The sequence below is a fragment of the Poromitra crassiceps genome, assembly GCF_964638095.1.
Source record: "Poromitra crassiceps genome assembly, chromosome: 2".
In the NCBI taxonomy this organism is placed as follows: domain Eukaryota; kingdom Metazoa; phylum Chordata; class Actinopteri; order Beryciformes; family Melamphaidae; genus Poromitra; species Poromitra crassiceps.
This window is the reverse complement of record NC_139624.1, coordinates 94,250,107-94,267,533: the sequence shown is the minus strand read 5'-3', so window position 1 is coordinate 94,267,533 and position 17,427 is coordinate 94,250,107. Positions and strand designations below refer to the sequence as shown.

Sequence of the window (17,427 nt, the reverse complement as noted above, 5' to 3'; positions counted from 1 at the left end):
GTACAAAACCTTTGGTTCCTCTCCAGATCTTTATATCTTCCTATGACTTTATGGCAGTGATACTCAACTTGCGGCCCGGGGGCCAGGTGCGGCCCGCCATAGGGAGCAGAGTGGCCCCCCAACCATTTTCTAATTCATAATGAAAAACGTTGACAAAAACGTAAAATAAATGTTGACTTAGCTCTAGCTAAATTGTCAAATACCACCATCTGCTCGGTGCCCAGGCACTTCTATGTACTTAACTTAACCCATTGATACCTGATGCAGTATTTGTGTGTATATCCCTCATTTGTGTGTGTATCCTTTTAAGACCGCGAACCATGTGACGCGGTTCGCGGTCTTAAAGGGATATACACACAAATGCTGCATCAGGTATCAATGGGTTAACCTAACTATCTTGTGTGCACATAATTGTCAGACTAAACTCCGGCTGACATCCCAAAAACCTACAATCCACTACAGAAAAAATAATATTAATGTTTGTTTATTAACTGGCCCCTGGCCTCCTGTCATTTTGCAAAAGTGGCTCCCGGGCAAAGCAAGTTGAGTATCCCTGCTTTAGGGGTTCTATTATTAGAGACCCGGAGGGTACAGATGGCTTGGCTGTACCTCCTGTTTTCACAAAGTAAATAATTTTCAAACTTAAAGTCTTGTTTAAATTCAAGTCAAGTCAAGTTTATTTGTATAGCCCTAATTCACAAGCATGTCTCAGAGGACCTCACAGAAAATATGTCTAGCTAATTCTAGCTGACACAACAGTAGCAATTACAGTAGTAATAATAATACATTGAACAATTCACAGTATAAGTCACATGATGACATACTCTGAAGTTCAGAATGCCACTTCTGTAAAAACTGATCTTTTAACCTCTGTTCAACTGCCAGCTTCAACCAATTAATATTGTCACACCTTTGGTCCAACTGTTGTGGAAAAATAAATGAAATGCCTTGTTGATCCATCAAAGATGTGAGCCATGCATGTCAGCTAGATCATAATTAAACAAAGTCTACAATGATCAACAATCAATCAATAAGCAGTCAATCAATTATTTTACTCTGACACAACCAAATGTAAGAAAAACCACATTCATCTAGTATTTGCTGGACAGATGTGAGCCATGGTGAGACATATTTTCCAGAAGCATAGAGATTATATAAACAGTTACCCAATTATCCGACTGATCTTTGTTTCCTTCCCCTTTAAAGTCGAACTGAACCCGTTGGCGTGTGCATCGGAGTCTGTTTCAGACTGAAAACATAACGGCCCCTATTCTCCCACAGGCCTTCGGCGCTAAAACGGGCCTTCGGCGCTAAAACGGGCCTTCGGCGCTAAAAAACGTGCCTTGCGCCTGTCTCGGGAAGATGTCAACATGGCTTTAGGCTGGTAAATGCGCTTTACGCTGAATGGGCGTGGCGCACTCCCTGAATGGGCGAGAATGGGCGTTTCGGACTTAAATGCCGGCCTAATGATATCTTCCCAACTGGCGTAAATTTAGCGCTTTGCGCTTTTGAAAACCAGGCCTATTCAGTGCGCCAGTTGAGCGAGGCGCTCCTCTGCCTCTCCCCTGTCACCCAAACCAGGCCTATTCAGTGCGCCAGTTGCGAGGAGCGCTCTTCTGCCTCTTCTCTGTCACCCTTCTCTGTCTCTCTCTGACTCCCTAGCTCAGACAGACACAACACACGTCCCATAGGAAAAAGAAGTTGTAAGTTCACTGCCTTGCATGTCCCAGCATGCATTGTGCTACTCCATTTCGCTACTAAATAGCAACCAAATGAGCCGAAATAGATATAAAGGTAGATCTAAATAATGTGTAATGGTAACACAACCTGCAATTGTAGAACATTTCAATATTGGACCAAATAAAACATCGAAATGAAAACACCACCCTATGTGAAACATATGTCATATTGGGGCTATATATATCCCTTGTCGATTTAACGTGATTTAGATAAGTGACAGCGTAACGCGCTTCTACTGTCATGTCCTACTGTGATGTCCCCAATAAATTGGCTCTACTTCACATTTTAGTTTTACAATAAAAACACATTTATGCAATGACTTTACATAATGTAGGGTATATTTATGTGCATCATCCTACCTGCAGCAGGGGAGAGAAAACGATATCTTTCTGGACAAACTTTCACTAATCTAATTAATCTCATCATATAGGGATAGGCTATATTTTTCTAGCTGATGCATTTAGAACATTCTTTTCACTTTGATCTTGCTATAGTGTAGCGTATTTACATGCTTGCAGTATTTAAACTGCAGTTAGATTGGTTTGAGAAGCATAATAATATGGAATAATAGCCTATATATGGAGACAGACAGACGGGATGAAGGGAGGGGGGGGAGCAGAGCGCTTGGCTTTGTCTGGTTTTACCGGATTTCTCCTGGAATTGGAGCTTAAAAGGCAAGCTTGTGACTCTTTACTGCACTTCTCCAATGAGCGGACTGTGCATAATTTTACGCTTAAAAGGCGTGGTTATAATGGTTGAGGCTGCGTGTAGCGCCGACACCAAGATAGCGAGTGCGCTGTTCCACACCCACAATCTGCGCTGCGTCAGGCCTTCAGTTTCTACGCCGATTGCAACGATAGGGCCCAACTTGTCTGAGATGACAAAGTTGAGAGGCGGGTCATAGTAACATGTCGATGATTTAATTTGACAATTCTGGGGACTGCATTGGCCAATCCTGGCATGTTCCACCCCCAAATCGAGTGCGATTCAACGTGTTGTCCTGCTACGCGAGTGGGATCCGCCGAGTACCAGGCAGCCAGCTGCTTCGTGCGGGAACGAGCGGACAATCCAATGCATGGGTGCTGCCCGCCCACCTGGAATCTCCGAGGGGCGACCCCTGACAACCAGGCTTTCAGGCGCGCGCCATTATCGCTATTGCGGTAAATACAATATTCCTGGAATGCGAGTTTTACCGAGCCAGTTACATTTCTTTGCATTCTTAAACAATACCGTTTTTGTTTTTTGTTCATGTTTCATACAATTGGCCAAGTTAGTAGTTAGTTTATGGGATAGGAATTCTGCCAGATGACAGGCACTAGGCGCTATTTTCTCCTTCATTTGGAAGAGAAAATTATCCTGAAATTAAGATTTGATTGACAGCTGCCATGTCGTGATATGATTGGTTGAAATGGGGTAGACATTTGATAGTACTAGGTGACGTCAGCAAACTGCAGATTACTGTCATGAATGAAATCTTGAAAAATGAACTTTTGTGAAAAACTAAAGAAATTAGATTTTTGTGATTTTTTTTTGCATACATTATTAAAGAGGTGCACTGCATACCCAGGTATTTGAACTAAAAGAAAAGAAAAGTCATTTTTGGGTTCAGCTCGACGTTAACAGACTCCCCCAGTAGCCAATCATACTTTTTTTAATAGAAATGCATAGTGGATGTCTTCCTAGCTCTCCGTATATCATGTTATTACAGGTTGACATTTTTACTTTCAGTGTGTACTTAAGGAATTTCAAATGTAACTTCTCTAGAATACCTGTCTTCTCAAACCCCCATACTACATACCATAACTGGCGTCACACCTGGAACCTATCAAAGTTCCAATCTAAGGTCTATTGGTAAATCAAATTTCCGACATTTACATAATAAAGCAAACATAGCTCTAGACGCCCATTTATAGAGTTCCTCCATAGCAATTTTAAATGAACAATTGAAATTAAAAACAATACCCTGGCAGGTATCTGAAACTATGTATAATCTCCAATTCCTGCGCATCACAAAGGAATTTGAGCTTTTTAGGATCAGTTTTGTGATGGCCAAAAACGTTAATTTTAGTTTTATTACTGTTTATACTCAACTTCCATTTCTTACAGAAATGACACATTTGATCAATCGCTTTTTGGAGTCCTTCTTTTGTTGTAGCCATGACGATAGTATCATCCGTGTACATGAGCACCATCGTTGCAGCGGCGCAGTTTCTAGGCCGAGCGCCAGCCGCAGCGCAAAGCAGTGGGCGTGGAAAGGCGCACTTGATATCTTGGTATCGGCGCTAAACTCAGCCTCAACCATTATAACCACGCCTTTTAAGCGTAAAATTATGCATTGTCCGCTCATTGGAGAATTGCAGGGAAGAGACACACGCTTGCCTTTTAAGCTCCAATTCCTGGACAAATCCGGTAAAACCAGACAAAGCCAAGGGCTCCGCCGCCCCCCCCTCCCTTCATCCGGTCTGTCTATCTCCATATATAGGCTATTATTCCATATTATTATGCTTCTCAAAGCAATCTAACTGCAGTTAAAATACTGCAAGCATGTAAATACCGTAAAATACCAATTATTAGCCCGGCGTTAATTGACAAAATATGTAGCCAGACCCCGCGTCAATATGGGACCTGCGGCAGTTTGGGACCTGCTTTAATTATTTTTGTACAAAAATATTGCTCAGCAAAGATTGTAAATAGTATGAAATTGTTTATTTAAACCATTTATTTTAATGAGTTGGCTACAGTCAGCACCCCACACGATTGCTTGTCTATGGGGAGAGCCGCGCCTCCCTCTCAGCGCAGCAGAGCACATTGCATGCCAGTTCTGGCCTGTACATGAAATCAAATAAAATTTGAGCTGAACTGTGACCTACCGGTATTTACCACTAAACTTTCTCCGCTGAAGGTGAGAGAACATGATCATCATGTGAGCAGATTATTTGTTGCATGCGCTGCCTCCTCCGCTGTTCATCACTCACGGAGCACCCTCTTCAGTAGCGCACATGTGAAAGAGCGGTGAAATACCAATTAGAAGCGGACTTCTATGCCCGCTGGCAGGGAAATATACCATAGGCACATTTCTCAAAATAATTATTACACCAGAGATGTCGGTTTTAGTGTATAAAAATCTTCAGGAAATGCCTACACAATTTTCAGAATCATCAGATGTTGAGGGAAAACGAATTTTGATCAGCAAGTTTCGTGCATGTGTTTTTTTTCCTCGTTGTTCCCGTTTCCTCGTTGTTCGTATTCTTCATCCGATTTTTCTTCTTCGTTGTGTTTGGGAGATGCATTCAACAGGATGTCGCAAAGGTAAAAAGAAAACATTGAAAAAACTAACCGGGCGTCAAATTGGGACCTGCTTTTATGTACAAAATATGTATCCAGACCCCGCTTATATATGGGACCCGCGGCAATTTGGAAGTCGGCTTCTAATTGGTATTTTACGGTACATGCCTATAATGTCAATTATCTGAATGAAATAATAATACATATTAATTAGGAATATTAGTAATATTAGTAGCCTAGCTAATTTCGGGGGGGGGGGGGGGGGTAATAAAACGTAGAGCTATATTACACATAAATGGGGATTATTATGATAGCCTAAACTAAATTTATGAAACTGCATTACAGCTTCACCCAAAGCCTGAGAAGGGTTGCAATCTTATATTCTATTGTATTCTAAAGTATTTTTTTCTATATATTGTATTCTCCATTCACTTTCCTGTCCCCGGTGCACAGAATCCTGCTTTAGGCCTGCTTTTCAAAAGCGCAAAGCGCTAAAAGTAGGCCAGGTCGGAAGATGGCTGGAAGATACGAGTACGCCGGTATTTAGCGCCGACACGCCCACTTTGGCGCATTCAGGGACTCCGCCACGCCCATTCGGCCTAAAGCGCATTTGGCAGCCTAAAGCCTATTGCTATTTTCCCGAAACAGGCGCAAGGCACGTTTTTTTGCGTTTAAGGCCCGTTTTAGCGCCGAAGGCCTGTGGGAGAATAGGGACCCATGAGTTTAATATAACTGTCTATCATATCATCACCACATCTGACTGGCTCACAACCATTTTGTAACAGAAAATCCTCAAGATCGTTTATAAAAAAGTGCAAATAATATTGGATATGTCAAGATAACAAAATAGTCAGATTTTTCTCCTTTAATGAAAACACAGGACTTAATATGGTTATACATGTTCACAATGAGGTTTTTCAGTCTCATGAGAGACAGAGATGTAGCCGCACACACTATAGTCAAAGTGCCAATATTTATTGAGGACACAGAGAATAGGAAACCAGCAAGCTGCCTTCTTCAGCGTATACAGAACACATTACAAGTCACACCTATATGGTGCCTGAGAATCATGCAGCCAATCACATGAGGCTAGAAGAGCATGGGTTCTAATGAGACCTGTCCCTGTGCTGCGGGGCAATCAGGATCAGGTGCCATCTCACATTCCTAGACAATTAGGGAGGGGTTATACTTCATTAAATAGCCTTTATGCAATTGTGAGAGGATCTGGAATACTAATTCCTTGTCCATACATCTATACATGTTCACAATAACATTAAACAATCTGCCTTCTTGAGGTTAAACCAAAGTGCATCTCTCCATACCAGATCAAAAAGCTTTACTGCAATCAATGAAGGCACAAAAGAGTCTCCTTTTCTTAAAACAAAATAGTTCCACAACATGTTTAAGTGCGAATATATGGTCAGTCGTGGAATATCCACTACGGAAGCCTGCCTTCAGGATACTATTAACTTCACAGAACTTGTACAGCCTTATATTCAGTAAATTAGTAAAAAGCTTTCCAAAACAACTCAAAAGTGTGATACCCCGGTAGTTGTTACAATCCCCAATATCCCCGTTCTTCTTGTAGATTGGGACAAGGACAATGAGACCAACAACCCAGTTTTTAGGGATTTTCCCTGAGTTTAGAATCTTGTTAAACAAATTGACATACAGTACATAGAAGTGCTAACCAGCTAGTTACCAGGAAGTGAACATTCACGAACAACCTAAACTCTTTGTTCAAAACAGTAGTGCAAACACCCACTTCACCTATTCTAATTCCACAGCGACATAACTGAGGAAAATAGTAGCATTGTCAAGCAATATTAGGAGTAAGCTAAAGCTGATTGCGATTGTTATAATCATTTACAGAAAAAGTTTACAGAAACACCTCTTTCCACCACGGATATAGGCCTACTGTATTTTCCATGAAAAATATTGTAAGCACCACGGCAAACAACATCTAAGGAAACAAATAAACCCACTACTTCCAGTGTTTGACAATAGGCTCCATGCTAGCACATTAGGCCTATACAGGATAGTAAGCTCCATACTAACTCTTTAGCATACACTATGCGAGTGACACTCTACCAAAAACCTGTGTGTGATGGAGTGGTTTGATGCTACAGGGTTTCCCTGGGGAGAAAGGATGGGCAGGACCAGCGGGTGCACCGGGATCTGACGGTAAGCCTGTAAGTACAGCTTCACCTTCATTACACCATCACACCTTCATCAGGCTGCATCCAATCATCTAGCACAGTGGTTCCCAACCTTTTTACACCAAGTACCACCTGAGAAAGTAGTTTGCTCTCCATATGACCGACGTTAAAATACAGTCTATTCAGCTATGCACAGTTCACGCAGGAGGCAAATTTATTTCAAATAACAGTATTTATTGTAAACAAACAATAAATATCAACTGTACAGTGTGTGTGTCTGCCTTTGTGCAACCTGCAGCAGCTGCACTTGTGCTGGGTTGACTGCTGTCTTCACCTCCTTGTGCTTCATCGTTGCTGCTCTCCTCTACTACAGCTCTTTTACGATTCCCTCCCGTTTTGATCCACTTTAGCATCCCTCCTTTTCTTTGTTCACCACTTGTGTAACCATGCGGGGCGGGCAGGTAATTGTGCATGTGCAACAGGTATAGTGTCCGTCAGAAACAAATATTTGTTTCTAAATCTCAAGACAACAAAATAAACCTCAATTTCAATGATCACAAGTTTATTTTCATTCGTAGTATTATTTTGATAGATAAACATGTTTTACAATTGATTTTAAAGTTGGGTTTATTTCATAATTTAAACATTGGGATTCCAGGGATCAAGTACCACCAGCAGGGGGGGGCGCAAGTACCACCTACCTTGAGAAACACTGCCAATAATATTAATAATTATTATTATTATTTCACTTTCACATGTTTGAAAACTACTACTAATGACTACCATGGATTTTGCACCAAAAAAAAAAAAAAAAAAAAAAAAAAATCCCACAGAGCCTTCCAAGTACCACCAGCAGGGGGCGCAAGTACCACCTACGGTACGCGTACCGTAGGTTGGGAACCACTGATCTAGCACATAAAGTAACGCAGGGATGACCTACTTTTGTAGGCCAAGAAGTCCCTGAATTTCCGGATCCCTCCTCTCAAAGTCAATGTGATTTTTCTATGGGGATTTGTATGGGTTAACAAAAGTTTATGAAACGGCAAACTTCGTGTTCAGCAAGATCATTTTCAGAAATGAGGACTCTTTTTGAAGCGTAAATGCGTTTTTGTTTACGCAATTTTCAGAAAACGCTTCAAAAATCATAAAAGTGGTGTTCATTTGTGAAGATAAACGTTTGATAAACTTTTGTTAACAACATCCTCATAGGATCCTCAATCCTCATACAAAAACCCCATTGACTTTTAGACGAGAAAACCGGAAGTGCTAACTTCCAGGTCTTCCGGAGTCATTCCTGCAGTACTCTATCTAATGGAAACTAGAAATGTCTCAAACTCCATCAGCTGGCCTGAAATGAAGAAAAATGCTTCTTGAATATAACACAGTCATCCAGTATATAAGTATTTATAACTACCGTATTGATTATTGGGCAAGTTGTTATTTTTCTTAGCCTAAGTGTCAAATAATGTGATATTCTAATGAACCAACTAATAGTCATACAACCATGGAGACTTATACATGGGCAAGACAAATGCTTTTGAATCACTATCGCTTTAAACAACAAAAATACCTCATCAAGTGAGCATAGTTTTTCTTTCCTTTTTGCTATATTGTGGACCCCCCCCTTTTTTATGTACTGTAACCACAATGGAACCTTCCTCTTTTCCCAGGGTAAAGATGGGAAACCCGGGGAATCAGGTGCTCCTGGATTGCCAGCGGACAAGGTAAGGAACTGTCAGAGATGCTGTAGATTAGTTCACAGTAAATTCTCCACACAGGAAGTGACAAATGCAAATTTAAATAGCATGGTGCAGGTGTAGGTGTTAGGATGATGTCATCATTCCTACTGTGATGTCATCATTCCTACTATGATGTCGTCATTCCTACTATGATGTCATGGATCAGACGGTGATGATGTCATGATTCACAAGTGTCTCAATCATGCCTTTCGAATGGCCTCGCTGGTGATGTCATAACACAGGTGATGTCATATTCGGGATCTATAAAGGTTCGCTTCTGCAGGTCCTCGGTAGTTGTTCAACGAATCTCGCGACAACACTCTGCAACCGTTCCCAACTTCGAACCTTGCAGACCCAGCTATCAAGTTCAACAGCGTTCCTACTCATCGAGACTTCAGTTTACCAAGTTTGCCTTGGCCATCAACTATCCGCGAATAGATCCACATGTCTTCCCACACCAAGCGTGACAGTATGAACAACTCAGAAATGTTTTTTAGCGGGTACCCCAATCAAGGAGGAAGCTCCCGAGAGGCCAGTTACCCCGCTGGCCGCTTCAGCTGACCCACCAGGCGGTCAGCTGGATATCTCCACTCATCCTGATATCTCCACTCATCCTATCACGTTCGGAGACTTGCAGGCTATTCTGCGAGACCAGTACTCTATTCTGCGAGACCTTGCACTTGAGCTGCACGCCGACCAGGAAAAGGCAATCCAGGCGAGGTACGCCGACCAGGAAAAAGCAATCCAGGCTCTGGCTTTCAAGGCAATCCAGGCTCTGGCTTTCAAGGCCGATGATCTGCACGCCCACCAGGAAAAAGCAATCCAGGCTCTGGCTTCCGAAGCCGCTGATCGGCACGCCGACCAGGAAAAAGCAATCCAGGCTCTGGCTTCCAAGGCCGATGATCGGTACGCCCTCCTGGTTAACCGGCTAGATCGTCTCGACGGACTAAACCCTCCTGAGGGTGTCATTCCGCAGTCCCAGCTTCTGAGCTGGGACTGCGAGTCTGGGGACTGGGTGTCATTCCCAGCCCCAGCCTCTGAGCGATCAGTCGCCCCAACCCAAACACCGGAGGTTTCCAGTGCAGCCACACCTCTTGCTCCCACCGTGCCTGCTTCGCAGCAGCTGGTTGAGCCACAGCACGTGCCCCTGCTGGGTGCTGCTGAGTATGGAGACGATTTCAAGGAGAGGCTCGCAGGTTTCCTGCGGGCCGAGGGCATGACGGTGGAGGACCTCCAAAGGTCATTCCCTACTGCTCCCGTGCCTCCTATTCCTCCTGCCGCTGCATCTGCTTCCAAGCGCACCGTCGTTCCGGAGGTTTCCAGACCTGCTACCCCCCCAGCCCTGCCTCTCGGCCGCCTCCAGCTCCTAAGCGCATACTCTGGGGGGAGTTAGTGTCATCCCAAAGCAAAGGCAGCCACATCTGAACACCAGCAGCCATCTGTACCGTGATCAGACCGGCAGGGTTCGCATCACACCAGAGGAGAGGCAGCGCCGTTTGGACACCCGGAGCTGCCGGTACTGTGGTCGAGCCGGGCATCACCTCTCCTCCTGCTCCCGGCGTCCAGTAAGTGGGTCCACCACTCGCCGGCCTGTGAGACTCTCAGCGGGTCAAGGCTCTAAGAGTCCAGCCCCGAAACCCGTACGGTTGGGCAGCGTTCCCTGCAGGACCCAGGAGTGGCAGTGTGTCTCCAAGAAGGTTAAGGAGTTAGAGAAGACTGTCGATTGTCTCATTGAGAAGTTCAATCACTGCCTGCAGATCAGCTCCGTCCCCCCGCAGGGGGCCTCCGAGTCTGCTGGCCCTGAGGCACAACCTGTGGACCTTCCCCTCGCCGAGTCTGAACCCGTACCTCAGCAGCAGCCAATTCCAGTTCTTGACCCACACGTAGGTTCCAGCTTGACCCTGGGAGGTCCCCGTAGTGCTGTCAGCCTTCGGTCAGGAGCAAAGAAGAGGTGGTCAAAGAAGGAGACGGTGGGTGTCCTGCCCAAACTACAGGTCGGGAAGGTAGGCCTCGCTGAGTCAGAGCCCCCTGTGGCTCTGCCTTCGGAGACGGCGGCTTTGGTTGGGGCTCAGCCTTTAGATTGTGCGGAGCCTCCTGGAGCTCCGCCCTCTGAGCTTGCGACACCCCCCCCTGCAGTTCCTTTGGCTCCTTCTTCCAAGTTTGGAGCGTCCGCTGAGACTCCACCTTCGGAGCCCGCAGAGTTTGAAGTGTTGCGTCAGAGGCACAGTTCTTGGTGGGGGCCACCGGACCGTGACATTGACCCTTTTGATGGTCTCCAGTCTCCCATGTTTGGATCGTGCCCCGGGGAATGGCCGACTCCAGAGGATCCACCGGAGTCTGCAGAATTTCTGTCTACGTGTCGGCCTATCTATGGCTTCGATATCCAGTATTAGGGAGGAGCACCTCCACTGTCTGACACCCCCTTTGGGGTCTAACCACCTGCATCTAACCACCTGCTGAAGAGCACCTCCACTGTCTGACCCCCCCTTTGGGGGTCTAACCACCTGCATCTAACCACCTGCTGAGGAGCCCCTCCACCAGAACCTGCAGATTTTCTGTTCTCCAGATATCATCCTTGATGGCCTCATTGGACGCCAGGTGGTGTCCGTAGAGGGGAGGGTACTGTTAGGATGATGTCATCATTCCTACTGTGATGTCATCATTCCTACTATGATGTCGTCATTCCTACTATGATGTCATGGATCACTGATGATGTCGCAGACGGTGATGATGTCATGATTCATAAGTGTCTCAATCATGCCTTTCGAATGGCCTCGCTGGTGATGTCATAACACAGGTGATGTCATATTCGGGATCTATAAAGGTTCGTTTCTGCAGGTCCTCGGTAGTTGTTCATAAACGAATCTCGCGACAACACTCTGCAACCGTTCCCAACTTCGAACCTTGCAGACCCAGCTATCAAGTTCAACAGCGTTCCTACTCATCGAGACTTCAGTTTACCAAGTTTACCTTGGCCATCAACTATCCGCGAATAGATCCACATGTCTTCCCACACCAAGCGTGACAGTAGGTACAGATTTGACTCGCCCTACAGAATCTGCTCGCCCTACTGGAAGTGCTCGGCTCGGAGTCCACAACGGGGTCTAACCCATGGGTCAAACCCTAACCCTAACCCTAACCCTGATTCATAGTTTTAATGTCTATCATGTCTGATAACATCAGTAGCTTAGCGTTAGCTTGTTAGCTAATCTAAAGCTGTCAGCCATTTTGCCCACGTTAATCGCACCACGTGCCCGACGTACAGCCAATCAAATGCCTACCTGAACAGATATTGAAGGTGAGCCATTTCTGCACTGACACAGGCATGCCCCCAGGAACAGCTCTGGCACATGAAGCAAATTGAACATGGTGGCCAAGCTCAGTATCGCAGGTCATGTGACACCCTCCAGCCCAGAAACAGAAATTCCCATCCACTTACATGGGGAAAGCAGTAGCTGTAAAACTTAGCGGAAATATTTATGGTGTCACACAACGCTTTGAGTTAGTACATTAGGGTGGAGACTCTGGAGATGATGCGCTTCTCCCTACTTATACTCCCAACACTTATAAAACCTCAGCCAGGAAGGATTTATTACATCACAATTGCTCAAGAGACATCACTGATGCCATCACAATTGCTCAAGTGACATCACTGATGACATCATGACATCACAATCATGACTGAACCACACCGCCACACCAAGCCCACAGACACCACCCACTTAGCCAATTTTATGTTATTAGATGTGCCCATTTTTCTTCAGAATCGACCAAGAGGCGTTTTCTGGAGCTCCCTCTGGATCTGGCCACTATAACTCTGGGCCTGGGCTCGCTCGTGAAGTCACTGGCCCCGCCTGATATCTAATTGACCACCTCAGGTGCCACCCCAAAATCCTGAGGGTGCTGGCATCTGTGCCCGACATTACTGTCTTTCAGAGGCTGCAGCAGGCTCATTTTTAAAGCTACAGTGAAGATACTGATATCATATTAAACTAGACCTAAGGCATCCATTGCCACCAACCATGTCATTCTAGCTGGCTGGGAAGGGGGCTAAACAATGCTCTAAATTTGTTTAGGCAAATTTTTGGCGAGGCAAAACCTTTCTACATCCTTCCTAAATGCCGCACTCAGTGCTTTAGTCTGTGCCCAACCTGGGCCACCCCAGTCAAAATGGCCTGGACACCCACTGTGCTCGTGAACACAAGCAGACATGTCACATGACCTTGGGCTGCACATCACAGAAGTTAAACCAGGAAGAAAAACCCCTTCATAATGCTTCGGGTCATATCTTGCGGATTTGGCGCAGTGGTGGCGCTGGGCATTAGTGCATTTGGAGGCATGTCCAAGTCATTTTGCTATTCTCCGTGTTTGCGGGCATGCAAAGCTGAAATAAGCTAGCTTAAGGAGTAGAATTATTGTTGCTTAAAATGTACCCTACCCCCTAGCAGGTGTAAGGGCTTCCGTAAACTAGACATTGTTGCGAAAACTTACCCTACCCCCTAGCAGGTGTAAGGGCTTCCGTAAACTAGACATTGTTGTGAAAACTTAATGGAGGTCCCCAGCAAAGTATGGAACAGTCCTTTACTATTGCATTCACTAGAGGTACTGTATCCAGAATACATAGTTGCCTATCTTATCTAGCAACTTCATCAGAATCAGAATCTCAGAATCAGAATCACTTTTATTGCCACAAATTATGCAACATAACATACGAGGAATTTGTCTTAGTGTAAGTATGCAGCATAGCATTCATATCAATATTCAGAGATGAAAGGGGGGGAAAAGTCTGTCATACATATTTTAATAATCAAAAAATGTCAGTTATCTAGAGGTCATGATGGTAAATGGGTTTGCCATTGCATGATGTAACTACTGTCTTCCCCGACTGGACAGGGTGAGGGTGGCCCACCAGGCCTAAGAGGGGAGCCTGGTCTAATAGGTGGCAAGGTAAGACCTAACTGAAGGAGCTGTAGTACTGGGGCAGTTATAATCTACAACCAAGAGTTACAGTAGGCTGCCTGCACTGACACTTGTCCTCTCCACCTAGGGAGACAGAGGGGAACCAGGCTTACAAGGAGAACCAGGGCCCCCGGGACCCAAGGTGAGGAATTGCTGCTGTTCATCTCAGTTTGATGATCAAACTCCAAGTGAAATCTGCGTTGGATAACTTCAGTGCTAAACAGTCCCTCCAGGAAATTGTGATTTTGCGATTGCAATAATTAATGCAAATTCCCCGCAATATTTGCAGGGACTTGCAAATTTTCACAATTCCCACGATTTCTCCTAAAAAATGGCAAAACAGGTTCCGCAACATGCAGTTTTTGCCAGTTCCCACAATTTTACTACAAAAATTTACATAAAACTTCACAAATTGCATTGCAATTTTTGAGAGAAGTTGCCATTTGGTAGTAGTTGGAGGGGGGGGGGTGCTGTAATCGCATTCCCCGCCCCTCCCCCCAACTTGTAATTTTTGACAGTTCCCGCAATTTTACCAGGGGGAAAAAATAACATGAAAAAATTTGCATCACAATTTTTGAGAAAAGCTGCTGCAAAATCAAGCATTTCAATCGCAATAAAAAAAATAGAGGGACTGGCCAAACAATATCAGCTTTCACTGCCTTAGTCTGGCTCTCTCTGTAAAAAGTTAACAATAAAACATAACCATGCAGTGTTGGGCAAGCTGAAAATGAGTAATTAGTTACTTAAAGGAAGGCTTTGCCGATTTTCAACCCACTTTGTATCATTATAATGCTGGTAATTATGCAGATGGACAGACTGTCATAATACAGTAAGTATTATTAAGTAGGGGGTGTTGCAAGAAAGGGCGCCGCCCAAGAAAATTTGAAGTTTTTTGGACTTTTAGGCATATTTCGAGGAATATTTAATTTTAAATTAACATTAGGATTATATTGTTGTGATGTCATTATTCAGTATCTTCTCCTTTTCTCACTCACTTTCATGTAACCACCTGCTCTCCCTTAAGATCGTTTTACACTACAACAGACAGCAACACAGGCATAAACACTGAACTTCTTCTTCTTCTTCTTATTATTATTATGGAAAACCAGATTATGATGAAAATCACACACTTTTGTTTTTTAATGCATTTTGTTGATGTTGTAAACACAGGACAGCCAAATCCAACAATTTAGAAAATTCCATCTCTTGCCACCAGGGGGTGCTGCCACACCCTCCGCACCTACCTTCCCGCGCCCTTGCAGATGGGCAGTCTTTACAGTACCTTGTCTTTTTCTTTTCCTGCGCTGAGAGCTGTGCAGTTTATTCCAGGCACTTCCGTGTCAGAATGACACAAAATGCATCGTTCTGACACGGAAGTGCACAGATGTTCAGCTTGAGGCGGCTGTTCCAACTAAAGATTGTTTATTTTTATTTTTTCTGTATGCGCACATCCACAGAGAATCGCATCGGGAGCCTTAACAAGCATTAATGAACCATACCAGCTGGCAGGTCTGGAGGCAGACGAACTGAAATTTCTTGGTGCAGAAAACGTATAGAGAAGGTAAACACTGTCCATCTGCTTATATTACCGAGATTATAATAATATACAAATCGGGTTGGAAAGCCTTCCTTTAACCTGATGCTGCCAGATGGTTTGTTATACAGAACCATCTGGAACTCGTCCTTAGAAAACTGTATTGAAAATGGCAGGTGCGTTAAAAAAAATACCTGGCAGGTGATTGGATGAACCATTCTATCACGCTCTATCATGGGCGAGATTCTCACTGTCATCACACATAAATCCCACCTAAATCCCGCTGCCTCTGGACCCTGATTGGTCCGGCCAACTGCTGGGACACAGTTAAACCAATAGCTTGGAACGCAGCAAGATGGATTTCTCCCGTGATTGTGATTTCGGGCATCCAGCTGCCTCACAAGGTTAACATTTACTAGTTACTGCTCTTGGAAATTAATTAGTTATTAGATACCGCAAAAAGTAACTAGTTACTCCCAACACTGCTGGTAGGCAGAGATGGGAAAAGTACACGGATTCTTTACTAAAGTACTGTCACTTGTGTAAAAAAGACTGGTAAAAGTAGAAGTACTGATTCAACGTATTTACTCAAGTAACAGTAAAAAAAAAAAAGTACAAAAAAAGTATAGGCTCAGAAATGTACTCAAAAGTATAAAAGTAAAAAAAATAAAAAATTCTACCGGCTTTTTCTGTGCAAAGCTACTGTAACTGAACCTCATGTCATATTAATATAATTCAAACACTATTAAACTTAGAAGATGTCTATAACAATAATAATTTGTGTCTAATTCTTTTTCTTCTAATTTTCCCACAAAAGTTCAATGATCTCACTTAAAACCTTAAAATGACATCTACTCCTCCCTCATTAGGCTACATTGTTGATGTGATGTGACACACTACAGTAGAGAGAGAGAGAAAGAGAGAGAGAGAGAGAGAGAGAGAGAGATACAGTTGAGCGAGCTAGACCGTGCATGAAGAGAGGGAGCAGTAGTAGCGTGCATGGCCGTAACTAGCTATGAGGACGGGGAGGTCCGGACCTCCCCTAATATTTCAGAGATTTTTTTTTTTTTTGCCTTTATTTAACCAGGTTTGTCCCATTGAGATCAAATATCTCTTTTACAAGAGAGACCTGGCCAAGAAACAGCAGCAACACAAAGTTACAACAAACAAACACATAAACACATACAATTGAAAAACATTAACACATTGAGTGCCAAGGACGTCTCTGGACGTCCTAAAAAAATGTAACGAGGAGTGCCAAGGACGTCTGTGGACGTCCTAAAATCATAATTCATATTATTCCATAATTCTGCTGTTTAAGGTCGTACCTAGCCAGTGAGCATGAATCCCTTCAAGGGATCACACGGCGCCACCTTAAACATCGTCACGGGAGCTGCGCCACCCACCTCAGATCCTTTACTTTGTGCAGGAGACAGCAGGGAAAGACGTGATCAAAGTGGAAACCGATGCATGCTTCAGCCAGAGCCTATAGATTGCTCTGTCTGCAGCGGAGCGGACAGTTGGCTCGGCTGCATCCGTGCCCACAACTGAGCTCTTCTCCTTCTATCTATCTTCTATCTATCTGTTTCTCCACACGATTCCCTGCCAGAAAGCCAGCACCCGAAGCCGAACGGCCAAGCCCTTTTCGTTCAGTCGCGTTTGGCATTTCCTTGTTGCGCTAGGATCCGTCCGGGGCAAAAACGGAGTCAGACTCTGTGCGTGTGGGGAGGAGCCCGCAGCTCAGAGGTGGAGAGAGGGGGGTGGGGGGAGCAGGCTGCACAGAAACCACACCACGCCACCACATCAGAAAACACCAGCCAGAGTCAGTGAATGTGCTCGAAATTAGAGTGCAAAAAGTATTCATAAAAGTCACTATATCTTGAAAAGTAAAAAAAAAACGGCAGAAAACCCTTGAAAGTGCACTTCTTACAGAGGCTGTCATTTCATAATGGAACTGTCTAGAAACAAAATTTCTTCTTTGGAAGAAGCAGGAGTGTTCAATGTTTCATTA

The 17,427-nt window shown here is 44.3% G+C and overlaps 1 protein-coding gene across 1 annotated transcript in view; it reads left to right on the top strand.

Moving 5' to 3' along the window:
• LOC310770794 (collagen alpha-1(XXI) chain-like) overlaps window positions 1-17,427 on the top strand; it is a gene marked incomplete at both ends in the record, with an annotated part of 85,450 nt that overhangs the window by 54,250 nt on the left and 13,773 nt on the right. Inside the window, 4 exons of the mRNA XM_083631851.1 lie at window positions 8,855-8,908; window positions 9,900-10,238; window positions 11,083-11,156; window positions 13,971-14,024. Of these exons, the coding sequence (XP_083487977.1) occupies window positions 8,855-8,908; window positions 9,900-10,238; window positions 11,083-11,156; window positions 13,971-14,024 (521 nt within the window). The remainder of the gene's footprint in view (window positions 1-8,854; window positions 8,909-9,899; window positions 10,239-11,082; window positions 11,157-13,970; window positions 14,025-17,427) is intronic.